The following is a 21,111-nucleotide window of genomic DNA, read 5'->3' as shown; positions in this document are numbered from 1 at the left end:
ACCAGGCTTAATTTTTTTTCCACGTTCATATTCTGAACATACCTACAGCATGTGGAAAGCATTCTGGAATAATAGTCAGAACTTTATTATTGCCCAAGGAAAACAGGTAAATTTTCAAAGATCAGAATGTTAGCTCTCTTGGGATTAAAGTTTAAAGCAAAATAACTGGCACAGAGTACTTGCCACTGGATACAGAAATGTAGAAAAGGAATTTTTTAATATTAAATAATATCTGTGTTTGTAGCACCACCACCACTATACCTATAAGGGAAAAAAAAAATGCTTCAGAACAACAATGTAAACTTTACCAAGAGCCATATTTTACATTCATTAAAGCAGAAATTAAAGACAACTTCCTCTTCAAAAAAATACAACATGATCTAGGGGCCGAAAATGCTGGACACAAGTGAGCTGACAACGATGGTACAATTCTGTTTCTCAGAGGGTTTGTTGACTGACATGGTTTTGTAAGCATCTCCGCACCGGTTGCACACTAACGACATTTTCCTCTACAGTTTTCAGTTTTTTTCAGGTATTTTCACCCATTTCTGTTTGTACACTTAACACGAATGTGATGTTTCATGAATCTGGGAGGCTGGGTATAGCTGGGGGGAGTTACTTGGCTGGATTTCTGTCTTTGAATCTTCTGCTAAAGAGATAATTGTATTTCATGAGATGCTGCAGCCTCCACTGTAGGCACAAAAACACGATGAAAAAAAAACTTACCTAAACCTCATCACCTGAGGCTATCACCCCACCACACAAAGACACAGAAAATAGCTAGAAAGTCACCTTCAAAAGAAAAAAAAATAGAAATAAATGTACTGGAAGGTGAAAACAAATGCTGTCAAAAGCCTATATTTACAAATGGATAAAAACGCAAAGGTGTTATTACTGCCTGACGATGGCGACATGCCAGAAGAATCTGAGAGTCGCCTATTGCCTTGTTTCTATATTTTATTACCAAAACCCAACAAAACAACCAAAAAGTGATCACTTAATAGTGGTGGATTGTATAACCTCATTGATGAAAGAGTTGTTCTCTAGGCAATTGGCAAATGCCTCCCATTTAGCCGCCTTTGCTGATTCAAGGCATAGCAGAATTTTCTGTGGTGATTTTTCTTTATTGATTTTTACACAAATCTTAATAACAATTGCACATTTAGAAAGTCTGTGATGATTAAGAATAAATACATGTGGTTTGACCAGGAGAGAGTGGAACAAGGCTCCACAAGCCCTTTGAGGGACGCAAGGTCTTTACTTAAAGAGCGCAACACCACACTTCTCTCAGTTTCTGATGTTGTCTTCAGCTCTTTCAATCCCAAAAGCCTTACGGGAGACAAGTCATGAGAAGAAATGCCAGGTATCACCAGCACGAAGAGAGAAGTCCATGAGCCAGGCTCAGGGGACGACCAGCCAGCAGGCTCATGGTGGTCCTGGACCGCCTCCTGCATCAGAGAGCAGAAGCTGTGACCGAGTGGCTGCCCTCCCTGGCCGTCTGCATGCCCTTGAATGCCAGTGAGGCAGGGATGTCGCAGCTGTGAGGGGACAGCGGGGTGCCTCCAGCATGCTGCCAGCCATGGCTCGCCATGTAGCTAGATGGGGCAGCGCTGTACGTCATGTAAGGTGACACTTGGGCTGGTGTGGCATAGGGAGGCATGGCTGGTGCTGACACGAAACTGCTGACAGCTGGGAGGCCATTGGGTGCCTGAAAGGAAAGGGAAAAACATTTCTAAGAGAGTAAGATACAGCAGATCTGCCGTAAAAGAAGCTGCGCTCAGATGCTGCTGGAACTTTGTACAAGAACCAGGGCCAGTGGGGACGTCCAGAGAACCACCCAGAACCACTCCTCTGAATTTCAGGGGCGCAATGACCCCCTTGTGCTTTGCTTTTAAGACTACCTACCCCACATCAGCCCTGCACACCTCTCCCAGCAGCCTGTCCCAGACAGGGAGCAGCAGCAGACATTTAGGGAACACATGCTGTGAGCAGGGCAGGAACCGCCAAGCCCCCCCATATGGCCGCCCGCCTTCCCGCAAGCTGTTGTTCAAGGACTCCTTAAGCCCATGGTTGCATCTAATCATCACATTTCAGAGCTACTGCTGGAGGTATTTGTGATAAGTTGGTCCCAGCAATCTCGCTAAGCACCTTCATCTTCTTGGCAATGAGTCCCATGGGTTGGAGCAGGTGGGCTGTGATATTTACCCACTTTTCCCAGATTTCACATGGGGTGTTGGCCACTGTGGCCGGGCCCAGGCAAGTAGTGCTGTGACACTTTAAGCTGGGTATGCGGTGAGCATGGCCATACCAGTGGCAGGAGAGATGGACCCATACTGGTGCCTCGCCTACCCCAGCTCAAGAGGAGGGTGGGCTCAGGACTGAGCTGCAGCAGGCAGGCGTGGGCACGGAGCCCGAAGCAACACTCCCTGGAGCAGAGAGGTAACAAGCAGCTGGGGGAGGTGGAAACGTCTTAAACTCTTTGGTAACTGTTTGCTCAGAGCATGAGTCAGAACTATAGTAGTATTATTATTATTGATGATGTCTTTTAAAATCTGTTTTCTAGATACTTGGGATATAACCTTGCAAATGTTCTTTGCTCACAGCTTCTCCTGGTTTCAAAAGGGCTTCTGTGCATAAAACAATCACAGGGCTGGGTCCTTTCCTGCGAGCTATTTTCCTAGGTCCTTCCGTAGGCTGAAGAGAAGTGTTTCTATTTAAATAGAGAAGGGAGGGTCCTTCAGTCTGCCATGGTAGTATTTCACAATGAGTGACTCCTTATTTAAATAAGAAGGGTTCAGTGGTTTATTTCACACCCTGTAAATGCTTCTTCAGCAGAACACGTACAAACCAAGATCATTTATCTTGCTTAAGTTTCAATTTGTGTAGTGTTTATGTTTTAGGATTTGGGGTGGTATTTTTCCCCAGAAACATTTCCTATCTGAATACGAAAGAACAGGTATCAATTCAGCAAATCATGTAGCATCTGCCATTTTTAATCACCTGGTAGAACCAGGCCTAACCTGGATAGTGCAGAATCAAGAAATGAAACAGACTTTTGTTTCTGCTAAAATATTTCACTTGTTCAATTCCTCTCTGGATTGCACCTGCCTAAATTTACAGTATTTACCTATATAAACAGCACTGGCCTGGTTTCAGATTCATGAGTTTCCTACCAATGTAGTTCACAGTTCCACTGGCTGGACTATCCTCTTATTGCCACTTGGGAAACCAAGCAGTAATCCTGCTGGAGTCAATATAAACGTGTACAGCAATCTAAAACAGCAGGAGATAGTGACAGGATCCCAGCCACAAGCCTCCGATAGGTATATTAATTAGTACAAAAATACAGCTGCAGCAGCAACATAATTGTCATTCCAAATCCATAAACACTTTGTTGAAGCTGAACTTGCCTAATTCTTTTGAAAATCCCAATATGTGACCTGACCTTCAACTCCAATTACACGTCCCCTACTGTGTCTCAGAATTACACTTCAGCCTCAGCTCTAAATATCAGTGTTTGCAACAATACTAATTAATACAAACCTTCAAATATTTGCAGAGTAAATTAGTGCACTTCTTAAATCACATGGAAAATTATTTCACTGAATTTACTGGAAAGTAAAAAGTGTAATAGGCCCTAAAAAGCTGCTGTTCTCCAAGCTCCCTGCCTCTTTCAATGTGTAAAGTGCTTTTCAGAAGAATGTGAAACAAGAAGGAGGACTTCTGTTTTTTTCTAACAGCAACAAAAAGCTTTGCACAGAGGCAGTAGAGCCATTACAGCCATGTTGTAACACTGGGACATCAAGAGCCACAACCCAAAGGTATCCTGCACAGGTAAGTACAGAAACCCCAAAGGGGTGCTGGAAGGAGAGAAGACCTGGGGCAAGTCCCTGAAGAATCTCATAGCCATTGAGACAGCACAAACCTCCTGCCTCTGAAGCTCAGAAGAGGTTTTTTTGGACTCTGCGAAGCCACCCTGCTCCTCCAGGCTTGCCCACTCCCAAGCAGGCTAGTACCAAGCAGTGAGCACAAGGCTGTGCCTAGAAGCCCCACTTTAAGTAGGATTCCTCACTATGAATGGTCATGTCCTGTGAACCCTTGGTTGTGCTTTTGAAAGGATTCCTTCTAGACTGTGGAGGACACACGTGTCCCTCCAGCCTCCTGTGTTGTCACTGCTCCCCTCTACCGATGCAACTCTGGGAAAAAACAGAGCCTTCCTTTGCCACGGAGAAGAGAAAATGCTTCCCATATGCTGTACAGGCTGCCATGCTGTAGGATGCCCTCCAACTGCTGGCACTTCCTCTTAGAGCTCTTTAGAAAAGCAGATGCTCTAACACCCTTCACCTAAGGAAGAATAAGACTATATGCATCCTTCAAAGCTGTGCATAATGCTGCATTATGCCAAGGTGAAATACTGCTTAATGCAATCACTTTGCCAGGCACCTCTTCCCACTCCATCATTAAAAGCCAAGAGTATATGGGTAGAGAATGGCAACTTTTGGTCCTCAAGAAATTACTTCCTGCTATGTCCAATGCTGTGTCCAAGCGAAAAATTCCCTGGAGGTGATGACTGTGTCTGTACCAGTAAATAAACCAGACCAGGGCCAATTCTTTGGCCATGAGGATAAGCAGCACCATGCAATACCCAGCCCCACGGTTCACCTCTATTCTGCCAGAAACAGGGTGTCCTCATCCACGCAACCTGCCAGGCAGGGTCCCTGGGCTGTGGCCTGCCTGACCCCACGCTGGAGCAGTGTCTGGCCCTGTGCTAGTGGGCCCAGGCTAGATCTGTGCCAGGCACTGTGCCAACAAGCCACCTCTTTGCTAGTCCACCAATGCTCAAGGCCATGTCCTGTCCTCCTGCAGCTCCTACAGACAAGGCTGCTAGGGGTTTCTCAGCAACCAGAATCTGATCACTTTGCATGATCTGGGGCAAATCTGAGCTCCTGAACAGCTCACATTAATGCAGACATTGTTGATAAATATTTAATCCAATCATACGTGTTCCCCTACTTCTATTTATCATTGTGCGGCCTTCCTTAGTATGGTCTTATGGCACAAAGTAAAATGAAAGTCTCTGAATTATAATTATTGGAGAAGCCCCAGTTTGTTACTGAATTACACTGGAGGTGCTACTTGGGTTCTTATTGATAAAACAGATTGACTTGACTAAAGATTCACTAGTTTTTGTAAAACTTTAATTTAAAAGAATACCTATCCTGATTTATAACAGACAGAACAAGCTTTTTACTGACCCCCTCCTTTACTTACTGACCCCCTCCTTTACTTAAATTACAACTGCAATAACTATTGTTTTTATAGTGGCTCTTTTGAATGTAAGAAAAATCTTGCTCTAACTACTGAGGGCAGCACGTGGAGGCAGTTGTATAGGGACCACTAGTTGTGACCTGTCAGAGGCCACCAATGCTGGAAAGCTGTTGTCACTGCCTTGCTGAATTAATGAATCATTCTTATTTTTGTTCCAGTGCTACAAAGCTTTACTGCTCAAAACCATGATGATGTGGATGCCGATAGGTGCCTTGAGCCAAGCAGGCAGCACTGGGATGGGTAAGGACTGGCTCAGCACAGAGCATGGTTCTGCTTCAAGGGAGGTTTGAGCCATACCCGCAAAGCAGACAGAGGCCTCCTCTGGCCCGAATTTAGAGCTGAGACGATAGAGAAAACCTCACCTTATGTGATTTAAAACTACGCTACTCAAAAAAAACCCCAACCTGATTTGCATCTCTGACTTTCATCAGTGAAGGACTTGACCCAATAATTTTAACCACAAGAGTTTTTACTTCTAAACAGCTTTAGATAAAAGCTGTATGTTATCAGAAGGGTTGAATCTTGTCTGTCAATCTGGCACTTTTTACAAACATGACATTCACTTAAAATAAATGGAGGGGATTAAGTTCCATGACCCTGTATATACTGGATGAATAATTCATCCTGCAGTATTTCAATCAGAGGAAATGAACACCAAAATCTAAACATTCATAATTAGGAGTGCGAGAACCCCATGGTGTTTATGGATTTTTAAAATCCTTAGAACTTGTTTTAAGTGCAGAGCTTCTTGAACCTGGTTTTTAACTTTTATAAATATTTTTTTTCTTAATTTAAACCATTGCTTTTCAAGGGAAATCTAATTTTTTAAAGCAAACAAACAAACATGTAGTTCTAACTGAACAAGAACCTCTGCTGTGCAAGTGATCACGGTTCCTGTTTGAAAGAAGTTACTGTCCGGCTTCTACAAAGACCAGAGAGAAACACTTGCTCTGAATGGCTGCTTCTATCAATGTTTTGAGACAACTGATGGAATAAGTATTTCCAAATTTTAGAGTTTCATTCAAAAACATGATCTCCCAAGAATTCACAAATTCAGTGAAACATGTTCTCGCAGAGACCTGCAGATCAACAGTGGCTGGGTCAGGATCACGAGTTGGGTCTGGTGCCTTTGTGCCAAGTTACTGCTGATACACACCAGTGCCAGTGAAAGGAATATCCAGGCCAGAATTCAAAGCCAAGATGGACATAAAGTCTTGCTCTAGGTCACATAAAATGATGCTGCTGAAACAAATGGACTGCATGTATTTTCACCAGTGAAGGAGTTGGTTCAGTAGTTTTAATGGAGGGAATTTTTAGTTTTATACACTTTAGGTACAATACTAACTAAAGAAAACTTTTGTTGTCATTTTCGGTCTGTTTGGGATTTGAGACACAGAGCGTGGATGAAAAGCACATCTAGAATCAAGCTTATGTGGAACTGTCTTTGGAACAAGTCATTTTCATTAGCTGTTTGGACTCCTAAAAGTCAGAACAGTTTCTCTCCAAAACAAAGGTAACCACCACACACACCTTGGTTTCTGTTATGAAGGTTATGCTGGTATAACGTGTCATACAGCTTCAGCCTCCTCTCTCCTGCATAGTAAGGAGAGACAGGGCACAAGCCTTCTGGACAAACTTCCCAATCAATCCATGTCGGACAAACTTCCCAATCAATCCATGTCAGACAAACTACCTGACTTTTTTTTTCTACCTTGGTCACATTAATACCAGAGAAACAGATAAACTAGATTCCACTTTCAGACATCATGGTATAAATCCAAATTCTATATTGTAATTAACTGATATTATTTTGGTTTGTTTCATCCCCTTCTCTACTTTTCTGTCCTTGCCTTTTGCTTGCTAGATATGTTTTCCCTCAGGATCAAAATTAGACCATCTCCTGTGATCCCTTCCCATATGGCTTCTAAATGTTTCAGAAAATGACCCAGAGTCATAGCGTTCAAAATCACAGACCTGCATTTATGTTAGTTATCATTAATAGCAATAATACAAATTATCTCATTTCAGGTTTACATGAATACAAATGAGAGCAGATTTGATGCCACAGGTGGATGCCACCTCAGTTTTAAAGTTTAAGTGTCAAAATAACATAAATTATTCTTATTTTGAAGTTATTATTTACAATTATTTGATTCACTTGCCCACTGTAATATAATACTTACAATATTTTATTAGATAGATAATTTAGTGCATTGACTAAGAGTGCATGTTTTGTAGAAGTATTCCAAACATCTATGAAAAAAAAGTGTTTCAGGAGAAACAACATAGGCTTCAAGCTCAAGTTACCTAATTCACCAGCCCTAATGGGCTTGGACAGTGACTCAGCCCAAACTCCCCTGCTGGAATCAGCAGAAGTTCAGCCTGTGTCAAGACTTGGGGAACACACCTCTGGTGAATAAGGTTGCTGTTTCATTTGTATTTCTCAATTCTAACACTGACTTGGATGAAACGAATCCTTCCTGTCCTTGGATCAGCAAGCTCAGCGCGTTGCCTTGATCAGTACCAAGCCTTTCCCCGAGAGCAAATGAAACAAATCTGCAGAGGTATATCACAGTCGTGTTACAGACAGCAAGAGCTCCCCAGCAGAGTGGAGCACTGGCAGCAGCTTTAGATGCAAGGACGGTACCGTGGCTTCGCAGACAAACACCCTCCTGCTGCTCGTTTTTCAAAACGAAAAACTGAAAAGTTTCTGGAAACACTGAATCTTTTCTGAATGCCCTGAAAACACAGTCTCAAAGTAGCTACTGCAGAAGTAATTTTTTCCACAGCAAGGGAAAAGCATAGCAGGGAGCAGAGCTGAATATCTAGTCCTTCAATCAGAAGAGCAAATTACCTTAAAAACCCAGAGGATATCTCATGTTCTTAGTGACATGCACATAATCAGTCAAAAAGGTTATGGCAACAAGACTAGGAGTAATCAAACACAAACTGCAAACATAAAGGAAGCAAACATGCTAAATCTCCCTTTTTAATTGGAGGTTAAATAATTTATAAATCAAACCAACATATGGGATCCCAAGGGAAGAGTAAACAAATTTTCCAAGTAAAACATCAGCAGCAGGTCTGTAATGGAAATCTCATTTAGGAAAATGGCATTACCTAAAGATGTAAGTAATACACCTATGTCTCTTTTAAGGTTTTAAAATTAATAACCTCACATAGTATTTTAGTTGAAATTGTAGTTAACTAAATTAGAGCTAAATTCTGAAGCTGCTATTGAGTGCTACAGCATCAATGGGAAAAATTACATGATCCTACAAACACTCATTCGGATCAGTGTTCCACTAAAATTAGATCAGTGTCCCACTAAAATTAATGTGCCTACACAGGTAAATCAGAATTACCTAAAGAAGAAGGATTACAAAAGTCAGCACCAAGTAAATCTCTCCAGTTTATGATAACACCTTTTATGAAAAATCTTTTTAAGAAAAATGTAATAAAATTGCTAAGCTGCATGTGAATCACCTAGTCAGAGCTGACCCTGCAAAACAGTTTGCTGTCTTTTTATAATGCTGGAAAAATTTCTTGCAAAAATCTTTTCATACTAGACTATATATCCATATTCTTAGATGAATTAACTTATGTCATTGAACATATTCGCCCTCTGATTTTCTATTAATTTCACTGCAAGCAAAAGAGAATAAAACAGACTCTGAAAAATGAGGACATTGTAATTAAATGATATCGACAACCAAAAAATCTTAAACAGAAGGGGAAACATTTTGTAGATAGGATATTACTTTGAAATATATGCATTTATTTTCAAGGAAGGCTGAACCCAATTCCTCCATACATTGGAATTGAGGAGCTTTTAAAATAATACATGGGCAAGGGGTTTACTGTGAGTCTGTGACTCGCCTGAGCTTGGGTGATTCCCAGAAGACTGAGCTTTGAAAAATGGGGAATTACAGTATTTTTCTTTCACTGTAAGTGGTACGAAGCAATGCTGGTATTCTAGTTGAAGTCACAATTAAAACAAGAGTTATTTGCATGCTTGAGTGCTTTAAGAGTCCAAATGTAATTAGTTACCCAGTCCTATACAGTGTCTCTTAGAAAGATGCCATTTTCTTTACAGTTATTTCTTCTGTTACTAAATTCAATGCATTACAATATACTGCATGAGAAAATCACACTACTTCCTTCTAAAATAATGTTCATTGCCTTAATAATGAGCAGATCCCATTCACCATGTTTAATGTGCTTTTTTATTAACTTAAAGTTGTTTCCTTTCTTATAGGCATCCCCAGCTGCACTGAATAACACAGAAATCAGATAATATCAATTGAGTGTTTTAACTATAGCTGCGACATGCATCAAGATCACTCTTAATTATATTTTCTTATCAAATTTTAAATCTCAGCCTCTTCAGGGAAATAAAAACCCAGTTTTGGAAATAGTAATAGTAACTTGAATTTACACACCATCACGAATCCCTTCCTAAAGGAGCCAGGGGCATTTTATGTCTTTTCCAAAACAAACTACAGCAGAAACAAAAGAAAACAAAAGAAAAAAAAAAAAAAACTCATTCTCAGAGACTGAGGAATCCACTACAAAAACAACAGAGGAAAAGAGAGGTAGAAGAAAAAGGCACGATGGAGACAAGGCAGACAGAGATTGTTGTAAAACCTAAGCACACTCCAAGGGAAAAGCCGGGGGAGCAATGGTTTCCAACGTTTCTTCAGAAGAGGAATGGAGTTAGATGATTTTCACAGTGAAGTGCAATCTACCACATAGAGCACAGCAAGAACGCTCTAATATGTCTACCTAAAATGTCTCCCAAACATAGATTATTGTGCAAGGTCTGTACATTACTGAATGGTTGCTTTCCATTTGTACTCCAGTTTAGGAAGGATGATACACATGGAAGTCACTGCCTTTCCAGCAAAGGTGCTGGATCTTGGGATGTATTCTATTATTTAACAAACCTCACCATAAGACTACCTCAAAGTGGAGTGACAACAAATCCTATTTGCTGTGAGCACAAAGCTTGATTTTGACGACAAAGACACAACTTGAGCCTCCCTTAGATAGATACACCGTGCTTATGAGGACAAAAGGAAAGCTCAGAAAAAAAATCGTGCCATATAAGCAAACTCCCTTGAGTAGGAACTAACAACAGATTCCCATAGTTGTGTAACAGATTTGCACAGTAATTCCCCCTTGGTATTTTGGCAAAATCTGGAGTCAGGCAGGGCACACATGGACATTAAACAAGTAAATACATTGAAAGGAATAAACATTTGTTCTTTCTATGCTGGTGGTTAAAACTATACTGTACTAGCAAAAGGTTCTATGAAAAATGCCGTCTTAATATAATATATTTAGTAATATATTGTAATTTCAATATGGTGTTATTTAAATCAAACTGTGGTTTAAAGAAGGAGACTTATGGACACAGAGACATCAAAGGCATGCTTGATGGCTAGAAGCTAGGCAAATATAGGGTCAAACTGGGCAAGTCCCCACTTTGTCCTCTGTAGGGAGAGCCAAAACAGTCGTCCCCTTTGTCTAACAAATCTCTGATGCTGCAGAGGCAATTACTGGGAAGCTGGTAAATTAACGAGGGTGAAATCTCAGCCCATCTATTATCAAATGCCCATGGTAATTATGACTAGGTATGTAGGCAATTTCTGAGAGCTGATAAATTGCCACAACAGAAGGATTCAGACACACCATACAGTCTTTATCTATTTCCCACTCTACTGCAAGCACCAGAAGACTGAACAGATCAAGTCCTATCTAATTCCCCTGCCCCTGGCACTCTTCTCCTTAGCTGTGATAGGTATCTCCCACCACTCTCTCTCTTCAGTCCCTGGTCTTGTTTGTCACAGTGGAGCTCCTGGTGGGTTGGGGCCCTTTGAGCAGAGGGCTCTCAGAGTGCAGTTCGAGTGTCATCATACCATTCACTCACCTCTCTGACTTTCTTTATTAGTTTCATCCGGGTGGAGTGCCCTGAAGCCATGTGGGTTGGTGGGCAGGGCACTGTGTTTTGGCCGTGGAAGCAGGTGGCCAGTAAGAGGCAGGTCTCACAAATGGGATTCGAATGGGGTGCCATCCAGATCACCTGGGAAGGAATCGGGTGCATGTAGTGGGATCAGCTCATGCCCCTCACCCACAACATGCAATGACATGGATGCCTCGACCTCGAGCAAGCCATCTTAGTGACAGTATTTTAGTAACAGGCACTGGTCTGAAGATCCTCATGAGAGTGACACAGAACCAGTCTCCAAGCCAAGGTCTGAACCCCTGCACCAGACAGGAACTCTGCTAACAATTCTGCTAGGTACTACGGCAAGAAAGCAGGTAAGTACCTCTCCTCAACACCTTCCCACCCCCAGATATGAGTGAGGAGCAGGAGGTCCGGACTTCTATTGCTGATGGATTGTGCACAGACCCGTAGCAGAAATCCAACTGCCTGAATCCTGAGTTAGAATATAAGATGCCAAATAAGTAATCTGCTAATTAATTTTTTTGATAAATAATCTGTGTAGGATGGTTATGTAATTGGCCATAGCATTTAAAGTTACATTTTCATCTTATTCCCAAAAAAGTTACCGTATGTTGTGGGTTCTAAGCACTGCCGATAAAAACAATTACAGATGCTTTGGCCACCGCATATACAGTTCATTGTTCATCTACAATCAAAGATCAGGAAGTAAATATTTACATTGCCCACATTTTCTGTGCAAATAATTGTCCAGAATTGCACCCACAATTATTTGCAATCACTTGCCCTAAAATGGAGCCTTCTCTTTATGTGTTTACAGCACATGGAGCTCATGACCCCTAATCAGAACACAACCAAAGGACAGAGTGTGCTGTCCCCAGCAAAGCCAAAAACTGAAGCCGCTAACAGCTGATAAAGTTCAGGAGAGACAGAGGTGAAGCAGTTGCTACTTTGGGGTCTGCCCGATATGTCAGAGGAAAACTTCACTCAAACCGTGTTCACAAGCCCCTCTGAATTAGGAGGAGTGTTTTCAGCAACTCCGCTGGGTCTGGGATGAGGCCTCAGAATAAAGTTCCTTTTTTCAGGAGCGAGCTTGCAATAACCACTTGCTCTTAGACCCCCCAGTTACAAGCTTTTTCCCGTTAATGAGTATCAGCTCCCTTTGGCAATGTGCACATCTGCTTCCTGTAAGGCACACAGCAAATAATTCTGAAAAAAAGTATTTCTGAAGCTATTTGCCTCTCAACAAATTGTACAGAGATACGTCATCTTCTGCATTTTCATACATGTGTAAATACAGACCACAATTTTTTTAGTTAGCACATCCATGATGTTAGTCCAGAAAGTCACAAGCATCAGATGTCTGAAAACTGCATTTTAAATATGATACGTATTTATAACATGTTTTTATTGCAAATGCAGGGTACAAATGGGTTTGGTTTTCAGTGATTTCACCTTTTTTTTTCTTAATGCAACTGTCAGTATAAGTTGCCTAATGCGTAAAATACTCAGAATATTCATCCTCTGTATTAATAATATAATTATCTGTAGAAGCCATCCCCCCAACACCACACTGAATGTGCCTCTCCGTATAAATACTGCAATATAACTGAGCTCTGTATGAAATGTGTATGATCCAAAACTGTCAAGCTCTTAGAAAAATCTATTTTCCTTTTCAGTTTCTCTGATTCACAGCCGCTCTGTCTGCAAAGCTGTATGACAAATTTGTGAATATGATGCACAGGGAAAATATAATGCAATTGCTTACATATAAATGACAACTTGGGACATCAGGTAATTAAAAATGAATAGAAACTTGACAAGGCATCCCTGTGATTTTCTGGGGAATGTTTGGCACAGAATTGCAATCTGCCAGAAAGAGTTTTCAACTCCCTAAACCCAAATACCAAACAACATTGCAAACAAAGGCCCCAGAGACACCAGGAAATTCATAATACTTAAAGTGAAAAATGTTCTACATCCAGCGGTTCAGTTTCATGTTGTGAGTGCTTATTGCTGAGGCAAAAATGTGAAGTCTTCTTTTGTGGAGCCCTTTCCTAGGCCAAATTCCCACTGATGTGTGGGGCAAGAGGCGAAATGCAGCCATTCAAACCCATCAAAGAGGTCAGCCTTGGCTGTCAGCTGACAAGACTGGGAGGTCAGTAAGAGTTTTGCCTGAAAAAAGCCTACAGGATCCCTTGTATGAAAACAAATGTGTATAATTTAAAAGGAGGGATCAAATAAACATATTTTTAATGTACAGAAGACCTTGTTCTTTGAGCTCAATTTTTCTAGTCTTTCTCATGCAGAGGGTGTTTCCAGGGAATTTCTTCAGAAGTAAAATATTATCTTCCATGACTAAGGCTGGGGAACAAGTCCTTCACTCGCCTAGTAGCTATGGAACTATTTGCAAGCTGTGTACAGGTGAAACTTGAATGTTGCTTGTGTTTAAAATGTATAGCTGATATTTGTTGGAAACAGCAGAATTCCTTATCACTCACAAAAAATCCTTTGATAATGTGCTTCAGACCACATTCCCTCTGCCCCTGTTGTGTAATTGGAAAGCCTAGGTAAAACACACACGCTTGATTCCCTGCTGCTCCACTCCTCTTGTAGGCGCCTCTGACTTTGGTAATACAGACATAAAACTGGAATATTACGGAACAGTCACTTCTCTTCTTTGGGGGAAATCTGCTGTCTGCCTTCTTAAGACCCAGCTTTTGTAATGAGCTTTGCCCAGAGGAGATGAGGAAAACAGTATTTACCCTGAAGTCCAAAGATAGAGCCTATTTCACTGTAGTCCTTCTGGCATATAAATTACAACTGTGCCTTCCCATTTTTCCACCATTCCAGATACCCCTCTGCTAGATTTGCACAAACAAACCAATGTTCTCTCCTGTCCCCTGCTCCTCTATTTACACCCAAAGCAGTACACATTGCAAGAGACTATCAAAAGATCCAAGGACATCAGAGACTTTTGGTGAGACTTTACTGTCACAATCTGTCACCCCAAACTCACTGCGCTTCAGCAAACAGTCAGCTAGTAAGTCAGTGCTACATGCAGCAAGAATTTGGTTTATAAATTTCACTTTGCACCTGGTTGGAACAAATCTTTTGGCAAAATAAATGTTGCAAATACTGCAAAAAATCACATTTCCACATCCTTATCTGACATTAATTTTTTTCTGAATACATTCTTAATTAGCAAGGTAGTAAACTTGTGACAGATGAAGCAATTAACGCACATGTGAATGAATTCTCTGGCAAGCAAGTCTGAATACTACGTGAATAGACTGCTCTGTACATTAGAACTTTCCAGAGCCGGATTCTATTTACCCATATTATTACAGGGAAGAAGAAGGGGGGAATCTTCTCTGTGTCTTCTTTTTAGTGAGTAGGGTTCTGAAAATGACCTTTTGGATAAATACTTTTTAGCTTTTCTGCCCTTTTAAACTCTCTGGACAATGTATTTTGATAAATTAATTCCAGTTTATTAATAACAATTTGCTCCATTTTTAAAAAGCGAATATGTTTAAATTACATTTATCAGGTGATCTTTCAGACTGAACAAAACTTTAAAGTAAGACTGGTATTGACAGTAGGACAGTGATAAACTATGAAGATGAAAGCATAAATATTGAAAGAGTGAAAAAACATTAAAAAATAGTTTCCAACACCAGCGTTGAAAATACCCCGATTTACATAACATTGTTCCTCAACACGTCTGTTGAGATTCCCACAGAGGCAATGGTTTCTAGCCTATGAGCCGGATCCTGTGACTATTTCAGCAGAATCGTGTGCAGAAGGCCCAGCCTGGAGCCTAAGACAACGCAGCCGCAGCACAGCTGTTCTTAACAGTATAATGACAAGCCATTTCCATCATTTTTAGTAAGACTGCTAACACTTTGTTTCATTTTTAAAGAAAATTATGAAAGAATGAGTATTAACTCTAACTCTATCTTTAACCGTACAGTCATGGCTCTACTACAGTGCACATCATTTGTGATATGAAATGAACAGAATAATAATGGGATAACAGAAAAATGTTATACAAATCAGATAGGACAGCATTAAGGGCGGGATATTGTTTGTAAGGCAATATATGTAATTTGGGGCCTACAATATTTCCCACTCTGCCTCATTCAACCTCTTTGCGAGCATTCCCGCAGTTTGCACTCCACATCTTGAATTTGAAAGGCTCTGATTCAGCTACTCTCAGCACCAAACACGAGCTACAAAAGTCTCCTGGACATGGAATCCAAAACCAGGCACAGAACTTGAAAAATATGTCCAAAACCTCTGTCTTTGAATGGGAACACGCTAAACAGAGATCGCGGTTTTTCCTCGACTTCGTTATAAGGGTAACAAATGAATGGCCGGGAAGTCAAGGTATCGAGACGCTTCTGATACGTTTTGAAACGTTTCCATCACATGGAAGAAAGTTTTCAAAACCTGTGCTTTCCCAACGAGTAACAGTTGAGACTTTTATAGCTTTTCGCCTGGCATGGGATTTGATTAGCAAGTACAAAGATTTAGGCAGAGATTTATTAAGTAACTGTTATATTGTGTTGTAATTAAAACGTAGGAAATTCGCCGTCTACTTAAGCGTTTAAAAATGCTTAATGTAGGAAGCAATTACACCTCATTTTCAAATTATTCCCCTGCCTGCAGAGCACGCTGCGGGCAGGGTAAAACGCGGCTTGAAGGGCGGCGGCGGGACGTGCCCGCTCACACGGCCCGGCCCGGCCCGGCCCGGGGCTGAGCCCCGGTGGGCGGCGCGGCGGGGTCCGGTCGCCGGGCGGCTCGGCGGGCGGGCGGGGGCCGGTGCGCGGCGATTCTCGAGTGTCTGCTGGGCGGTCTGTGCCGCGGCGGCGGGGGCAGCGCCGGGAGCCCGGGACGGGCGGGATGAGGGCGCTGCCCGCCCCGCCGGGAGAAGGGCGGGCTGGGGGCTGCCGGGGGGTGCGGCGGCTGTGCCGAGGCGGGGAACGGCGAGAGGAGCGAAGGAGGGAACCAGGCTCTTTCCCGACGTCGCCCGTCTTGGCGGACTCGTTCGCAAGCCAAAACCGAGGGAAGGCCGGCACCGGCCCCGGACCGAGAGCGGCAGCCCCGGGCAAGGACCACAAGCCCGAGGCCGAGCTCAGGGGCCCTGTGCATCACCGCCCTCCCCCCCCTCTCTCTTTACCTGGCTGTACTTGGCCTCCTGCTCCAGGGAGCTCTTCTCCAGCCCGTTCACGGCGTGCTGGGCCGGGGGGGGGAAGCTGTTTCGGCCCAGGCTGCTCCATTCCTCCACCTTGGGGCTGGGGTACGGTGAGGTGTCGCTCACTGCTGGGAAACACGGGGGGAAATGGGGGTTAGGAGCAGCGGCCAGGGTACGGAGCACTTTGCTCCGGGCTGGAGACGGCTCCCTCTCCCCACGGGACTCAGTCCGTGGGGCAGAGCTAAGAGGAAGCCTGTCCCTCGCCCGCTACAGCTCGCTGAGCCTCCCGGGAGCCCCTGGAGAGGGTGGTAACGCGGGGAGGGAGTCGGGTCCCTCCGTGCAGCTGATGGCAGCGATCGCCACCCGAGCCCGGAGCTGGCCGAGTTGTTTGTCCCCGCGTCCCTGCACTGGCGGGGTGGAGCGGCCCCCCGGGCCCTTGTCCCCAGGATCTCCTAAGAGAGATTGACGACAACCGCCTCGTGTGTGTGCGCGAGTCCGTGGACAAACGATACCCCCTGTTAGAAATAACCCTGACACGGCTGCAGATGAACCAGGCACCAAACCAGTTTGGGACGAAAAAACCAAGAAAACAAAAGAAACAAAACACAAAAAGGAGGGGGGGGGGGGGGTGGGGGGGGAAGAAAGAAAATAAAATTTTAAAAGGAGGAAGAGAGAAAGAAGAAAACTAAAAGATAAATGTCCTGTTAGTTACTCGCGCATCAGCCACGGCACAGGAATACCGGGTTGTTTTGCAGGCGAGCAAATTCCCCGGGCCCCGGCGGGGAGCCCGGGGGGACACACGGCTCCCCCGTGCCTCGGAGCCCACGGGCCCGCCGGGGCCGCCGTGGGAGCGGGCTTCCCCTCGCACCACCCCGCTCGGCCCCTCGCCGAGGCTGGGGAAAGGCACAAATCTGAAGTTGTCTTAAGAAATTGAGCTCTCTCGGTGAGCGCCCTTTTCTGCTGATCTCACACTTTCCCATGAATAGGGGCTTCCTTTCCGTGTCAGAGAGGTCAGTTTATCCTATAAATCAAGGGCGAGCAGCCCCCATCTGCGGCATCGGCCGCTCAGCAGCCCCGGCGCTCTGCTGGGAAGGGGAGGGGGGAGATTCTACACTGCAGAAAGATGTGTGCAGCTCCGAGGGCTGAGGGAGACGGGGCAGATACCGAGGCACACGGCAGTACCGTCAGAGGCCGGCCTGCCTGCCAATGTGGTGTTAATAAAAGAGGAACTCGCTAAAAAAATTCTCCATTTCTCATGTGATTGTAGTGTTCGCATTCTTCTTAAAGTCCATTGCCAACACTACCTCTCCCCAGCACAGAGCAGAGATTGCCAGGCGTGTATTTGTTAAAATCGACTCAGAAACACATTTGTTTGTGTCAGTGTGGTCTGAGGGTAAAGTTTATATCGTGAAGTAGAGGGCGAAGAAGGACAAAACTTACATATCTTTGTATGTAGGAATATAAATACAACATACTTGTGTGTATGTGCATTGTTTGAAAAAAAAAAAAAAAACCACGTTTTTGAGAAAAGAACAAGAAAATTACTCTGCAATGCCTAAACGATCAATTTGCATTTTAAGTGCTGCTGGAATCGGACTCTTGCCGTTAAAAACGCAATGAAACAGAAATCACAGCCCCCCCCGCTCCCCCCCCCCCCCCTCCCGCTAATTGGGAGGGAAGAGTGGGACATAGAGATCGCTGTAGGGGAAGGTTATTTTAGACTGTTGTTTTAACCACATTCACTGTTAGTTCGCTGGCAGAGACCGAAATGGAAAAAATGTCCCTTTCTTTGCAGCAAAGCGTAGCAAGCGCCTGGGAGACGCGACGCAGTTTCCAGGCGAAGAAGCAGAAAGAAGGTGTAAGGGATAAAAGAAGGAAATCTTGGGGGTTTGGTTTTCCCGGACCACCGCTTCGGAGGAAAATACAGCATCAGAATGAAAGCAATTAGGTGACATTTGAACTTCCTGCCGGAGCAAATTTGGCCTGATTGCGAACAGTAGAGAAAACGGACTTCTCGGTAACGCCAAGGCGGCGCCTGTGACCGGAGGGCGGCAGCGAGCCGGGGCCGGGCCGGGGCCGCCGCTCCCCGGGCCGTTCCCTCCGGCCAAGGTCGCCGCTTCTTGGGTCACAACGGCAGCGGTGAGGATGGTAGGTACCGTCTGCGGCTCTGCCTGCAACCCACCTCGGGACCTCGCCGCGTCCCGAGGCACATCCTCCGGTAAGCTCCGTGCACGGCTCGGGATGGGGAAAAAGCGAGCGGTTTCCCGAGGCAAACCACGAACCCTCCTTCCGACCCCCGGAGAGGAAGGAGCCCAGGAGCAGTGGCCCGAAACGCTCCGGCCCTGCCTGGCTGCCGCTGCGGCCCCGGGTCCCCCCTCCTCACCTTGGTCTGTGATGGACCGGATCCCCAGGATGTCCGTCACCGAGTGGGAGGACGGCCACGTCCTGGGCATGGCCATGGTGCTGGGGATCGCTGGCACCCCCGGAGGGGTGGGCACCTTGGCTCCTGCAGCAGCGATGGGGCTGGGGTAGGAGTAGATGTGGTTGTAGGGCAGAGCGGGCTGTGGGGGCGGCTGGTGCTGCTTGTAGGACTCGTAGTGACTCTGCTGAGACAGGTTCCCGATTTTGTTCCGGAGGATACGGCTGATGGAGCTGACCGACGGCACGTTGTACTTGTCACACACGCCATCGGCCAGCAGGCGATCCCGGATCTCCCAGGCGAAGATGCCCGGATCCCTTTGTTTGTAGGTCCGGATATGTTTTACCACCGTGGGGGTGGTGACCCGAGGCTTGCTGCCTCCGATAGCCCCCGGTAGGATGGAGCCGGTCTCGTTGTAGCGGGCCAGGATTTTGCTGACACAGCCGTGGGAAACGCGGAGCTGCCGGCTGATGTCACACGGTCTGATACCCAGTTGCGCCAGTTCCACAATCCTCAGCCTGATGGCATTGGGCAGGGGTCTCCCGTTGACAAACACCCCCCCGAGCTGGTTCACTTCCCCGAAGGCAGGTTCTGCAAGCAAACGCACAAACACACCCGTCGGACATGGCGAAGGCCTCCGAAGGGGGCGACTGAACTGCTCCTCATCACAAGGCAGATGTCACAGCTCTGGGACCCCCCGGTGACTCCACGCACGCTTCCTTATAATAGTGGGATGCCCCCGAAATTGAGGGGGGGGGGGGGGGGGAAGAAAAAAAAAAGGGGGAGAGAAAAAAAAAAGAGAGAGAGAGAGGAAGGAGGAAAGAAAGGAAAAAAAATCGTGGCAACAAATGTCGGAGCTCTCTGGACTGTGCATCAAGCATATTCCAAAAAAGCACATTCCAGAGATGAAAAACGAGATCGCCCCAACAGACAAGTCAGCTTTATTGCCACAGGAAGAAAAAAGAAAACGAAGAAAAGAAAAAGAAAAGAAAAACATTTTCGAAGACGTGGGGGAGGGGGAGGAAGGAAAAGTAGTGGAGGAAATTCTTTTACATCTTGGGAAAGGCAAGGGCAACGCGGTGCTTCTGAGTCGCGACTAACTTTTTAAAGACCGTTTCTGGTGCTGTTAGCGCCTCTCGCTTAACAGCACAATTACACCAGGCTGTAAAACAAACGTGCTAAAATGTTAACTGCTAAGATCGGTGTCAGGAATAATATACAACGTGCCACAGTCTCCAGCCATCCACTCGGCTGCGATCCTGCCTCGCACTCCCCTAATAACATCAATAATAAACCGAGCAGTCATTAGTTTTCTCTCTTCCCTGCTCCTGACCCTTAACGTGTTCTTACAACTTGTAGGAACACGAGCAAAGTCAATAAGGGAGCTGCGGCGGCGGCACATGACGGCGCACGGGTGCTCCCCCTCTCTTGACAGCACTTGAACCCTCCTGCAGCTCCCAGCCACTTACCCATTCCTCTGAGCGGGACACCTCTGGGGCTGCCCTAAATCCCGAACGGAGACCTACGCCCAGAGACAGGCTCCGGGCCTCCTGCGCTCCCGGCTGCACTAGCCCCCGAGGCTCTCTGGTCGCCACCGAGGAGGTAGCAGGGGCGTGAGGGAAAAAGGGCCACAAGGAAATCTGCTTCCCGGCGAGAGAGCCTTGACTTCTGCATTTCAACCTCAGGGCAACGTGGGCAGGGCTGGGCTGGGCCGGGCGCCACCGCCCACCGCGCCCCCGAGCCCGCCCCCGGGGGCGGCCCCACCGCCCAGCCGTCCTCCCAGTGGCCAGGGGCGATGACGGACAGCGCGGCGTTGGCCGCCCTTCCGCTCTCCCCCGCGGGCGCGCTCGGCACCTGGGTCCCCGCTGCCCTCGAAGTGGCCATGGCGTACCTGCCCGGCGGTAAGTGCAGGTGGTGCTGGGGCGGTGCTGAGCGGGGCTGGCAGGGCGGCGGGGCACCCCTCGGCCGGGGGGGGGGAGCACGCAGTCCCCCGCAGGACCGGGCCGGGCCCCCCCGCCGCCCTCCCCGACCCTTCTCCCAGCGCAAGCGGCCGGGGGTGGAGGGGGGGGGCGTCGGGGCTCGCAGAGAAGTTCCCCCTTTCCCTGTCGGAAGCCGAGCGATGTCGTGACACACGCGCCGTTTCCCCGCGTTGGCTTTGCCCACGCGGGAGACAAGTTCTTCCTTGTGTTCGGTCGCGTT

At 45.8% G+C, this 21,111-nt stretch overlaps 1 protein-coding gene across 1 annotated transcript; it reads right to left on the bottom strand.

The window, feature by feature from the left end:
• Positions 1-1,453: 1,453 nt before the first annotated feature.
• PAX9 (paired box 9) lies at positions 1,454-20,314 on the bottom strand. The gene is made up of 5 exons (XM_074864964.1): positions 20,140-20,314; positions 18,877-19,503; positions 16,479-16,621; positions 11,261-11,413; positions 1,454-1,708 (listed from the first exon to the last, which is right to left on the bottom strand). Exons 1-5 carry the CDS (start codon positions 20,312-20,314, stop codon positions 1,454-1,456), a joined length of 1,353 nt encoding a protein of 450 aa, XP_074721065.1.
• Between the last annotated feature and the right edge of the window lie 797 nt (positions 20,315-21,111).

Source organism: Strix uralensis, chromosome 4 (assembly GCF_047716275.1).
Source record: "Strix uralensis isolate ZFMK-TIS-50842 chromosome 4, bStrUra1, whole genome shotgun sequence".
NCBI classification, from domain to species: domain Eukaryota; kingdom Metazoa; phylum Chordata; class Aves; order Strigiformes; family Strigidae; genus Strix; species Strix uralensis.
This window is presented reverse-complemented; position numbering and strand designations above follow the sequence as displayed.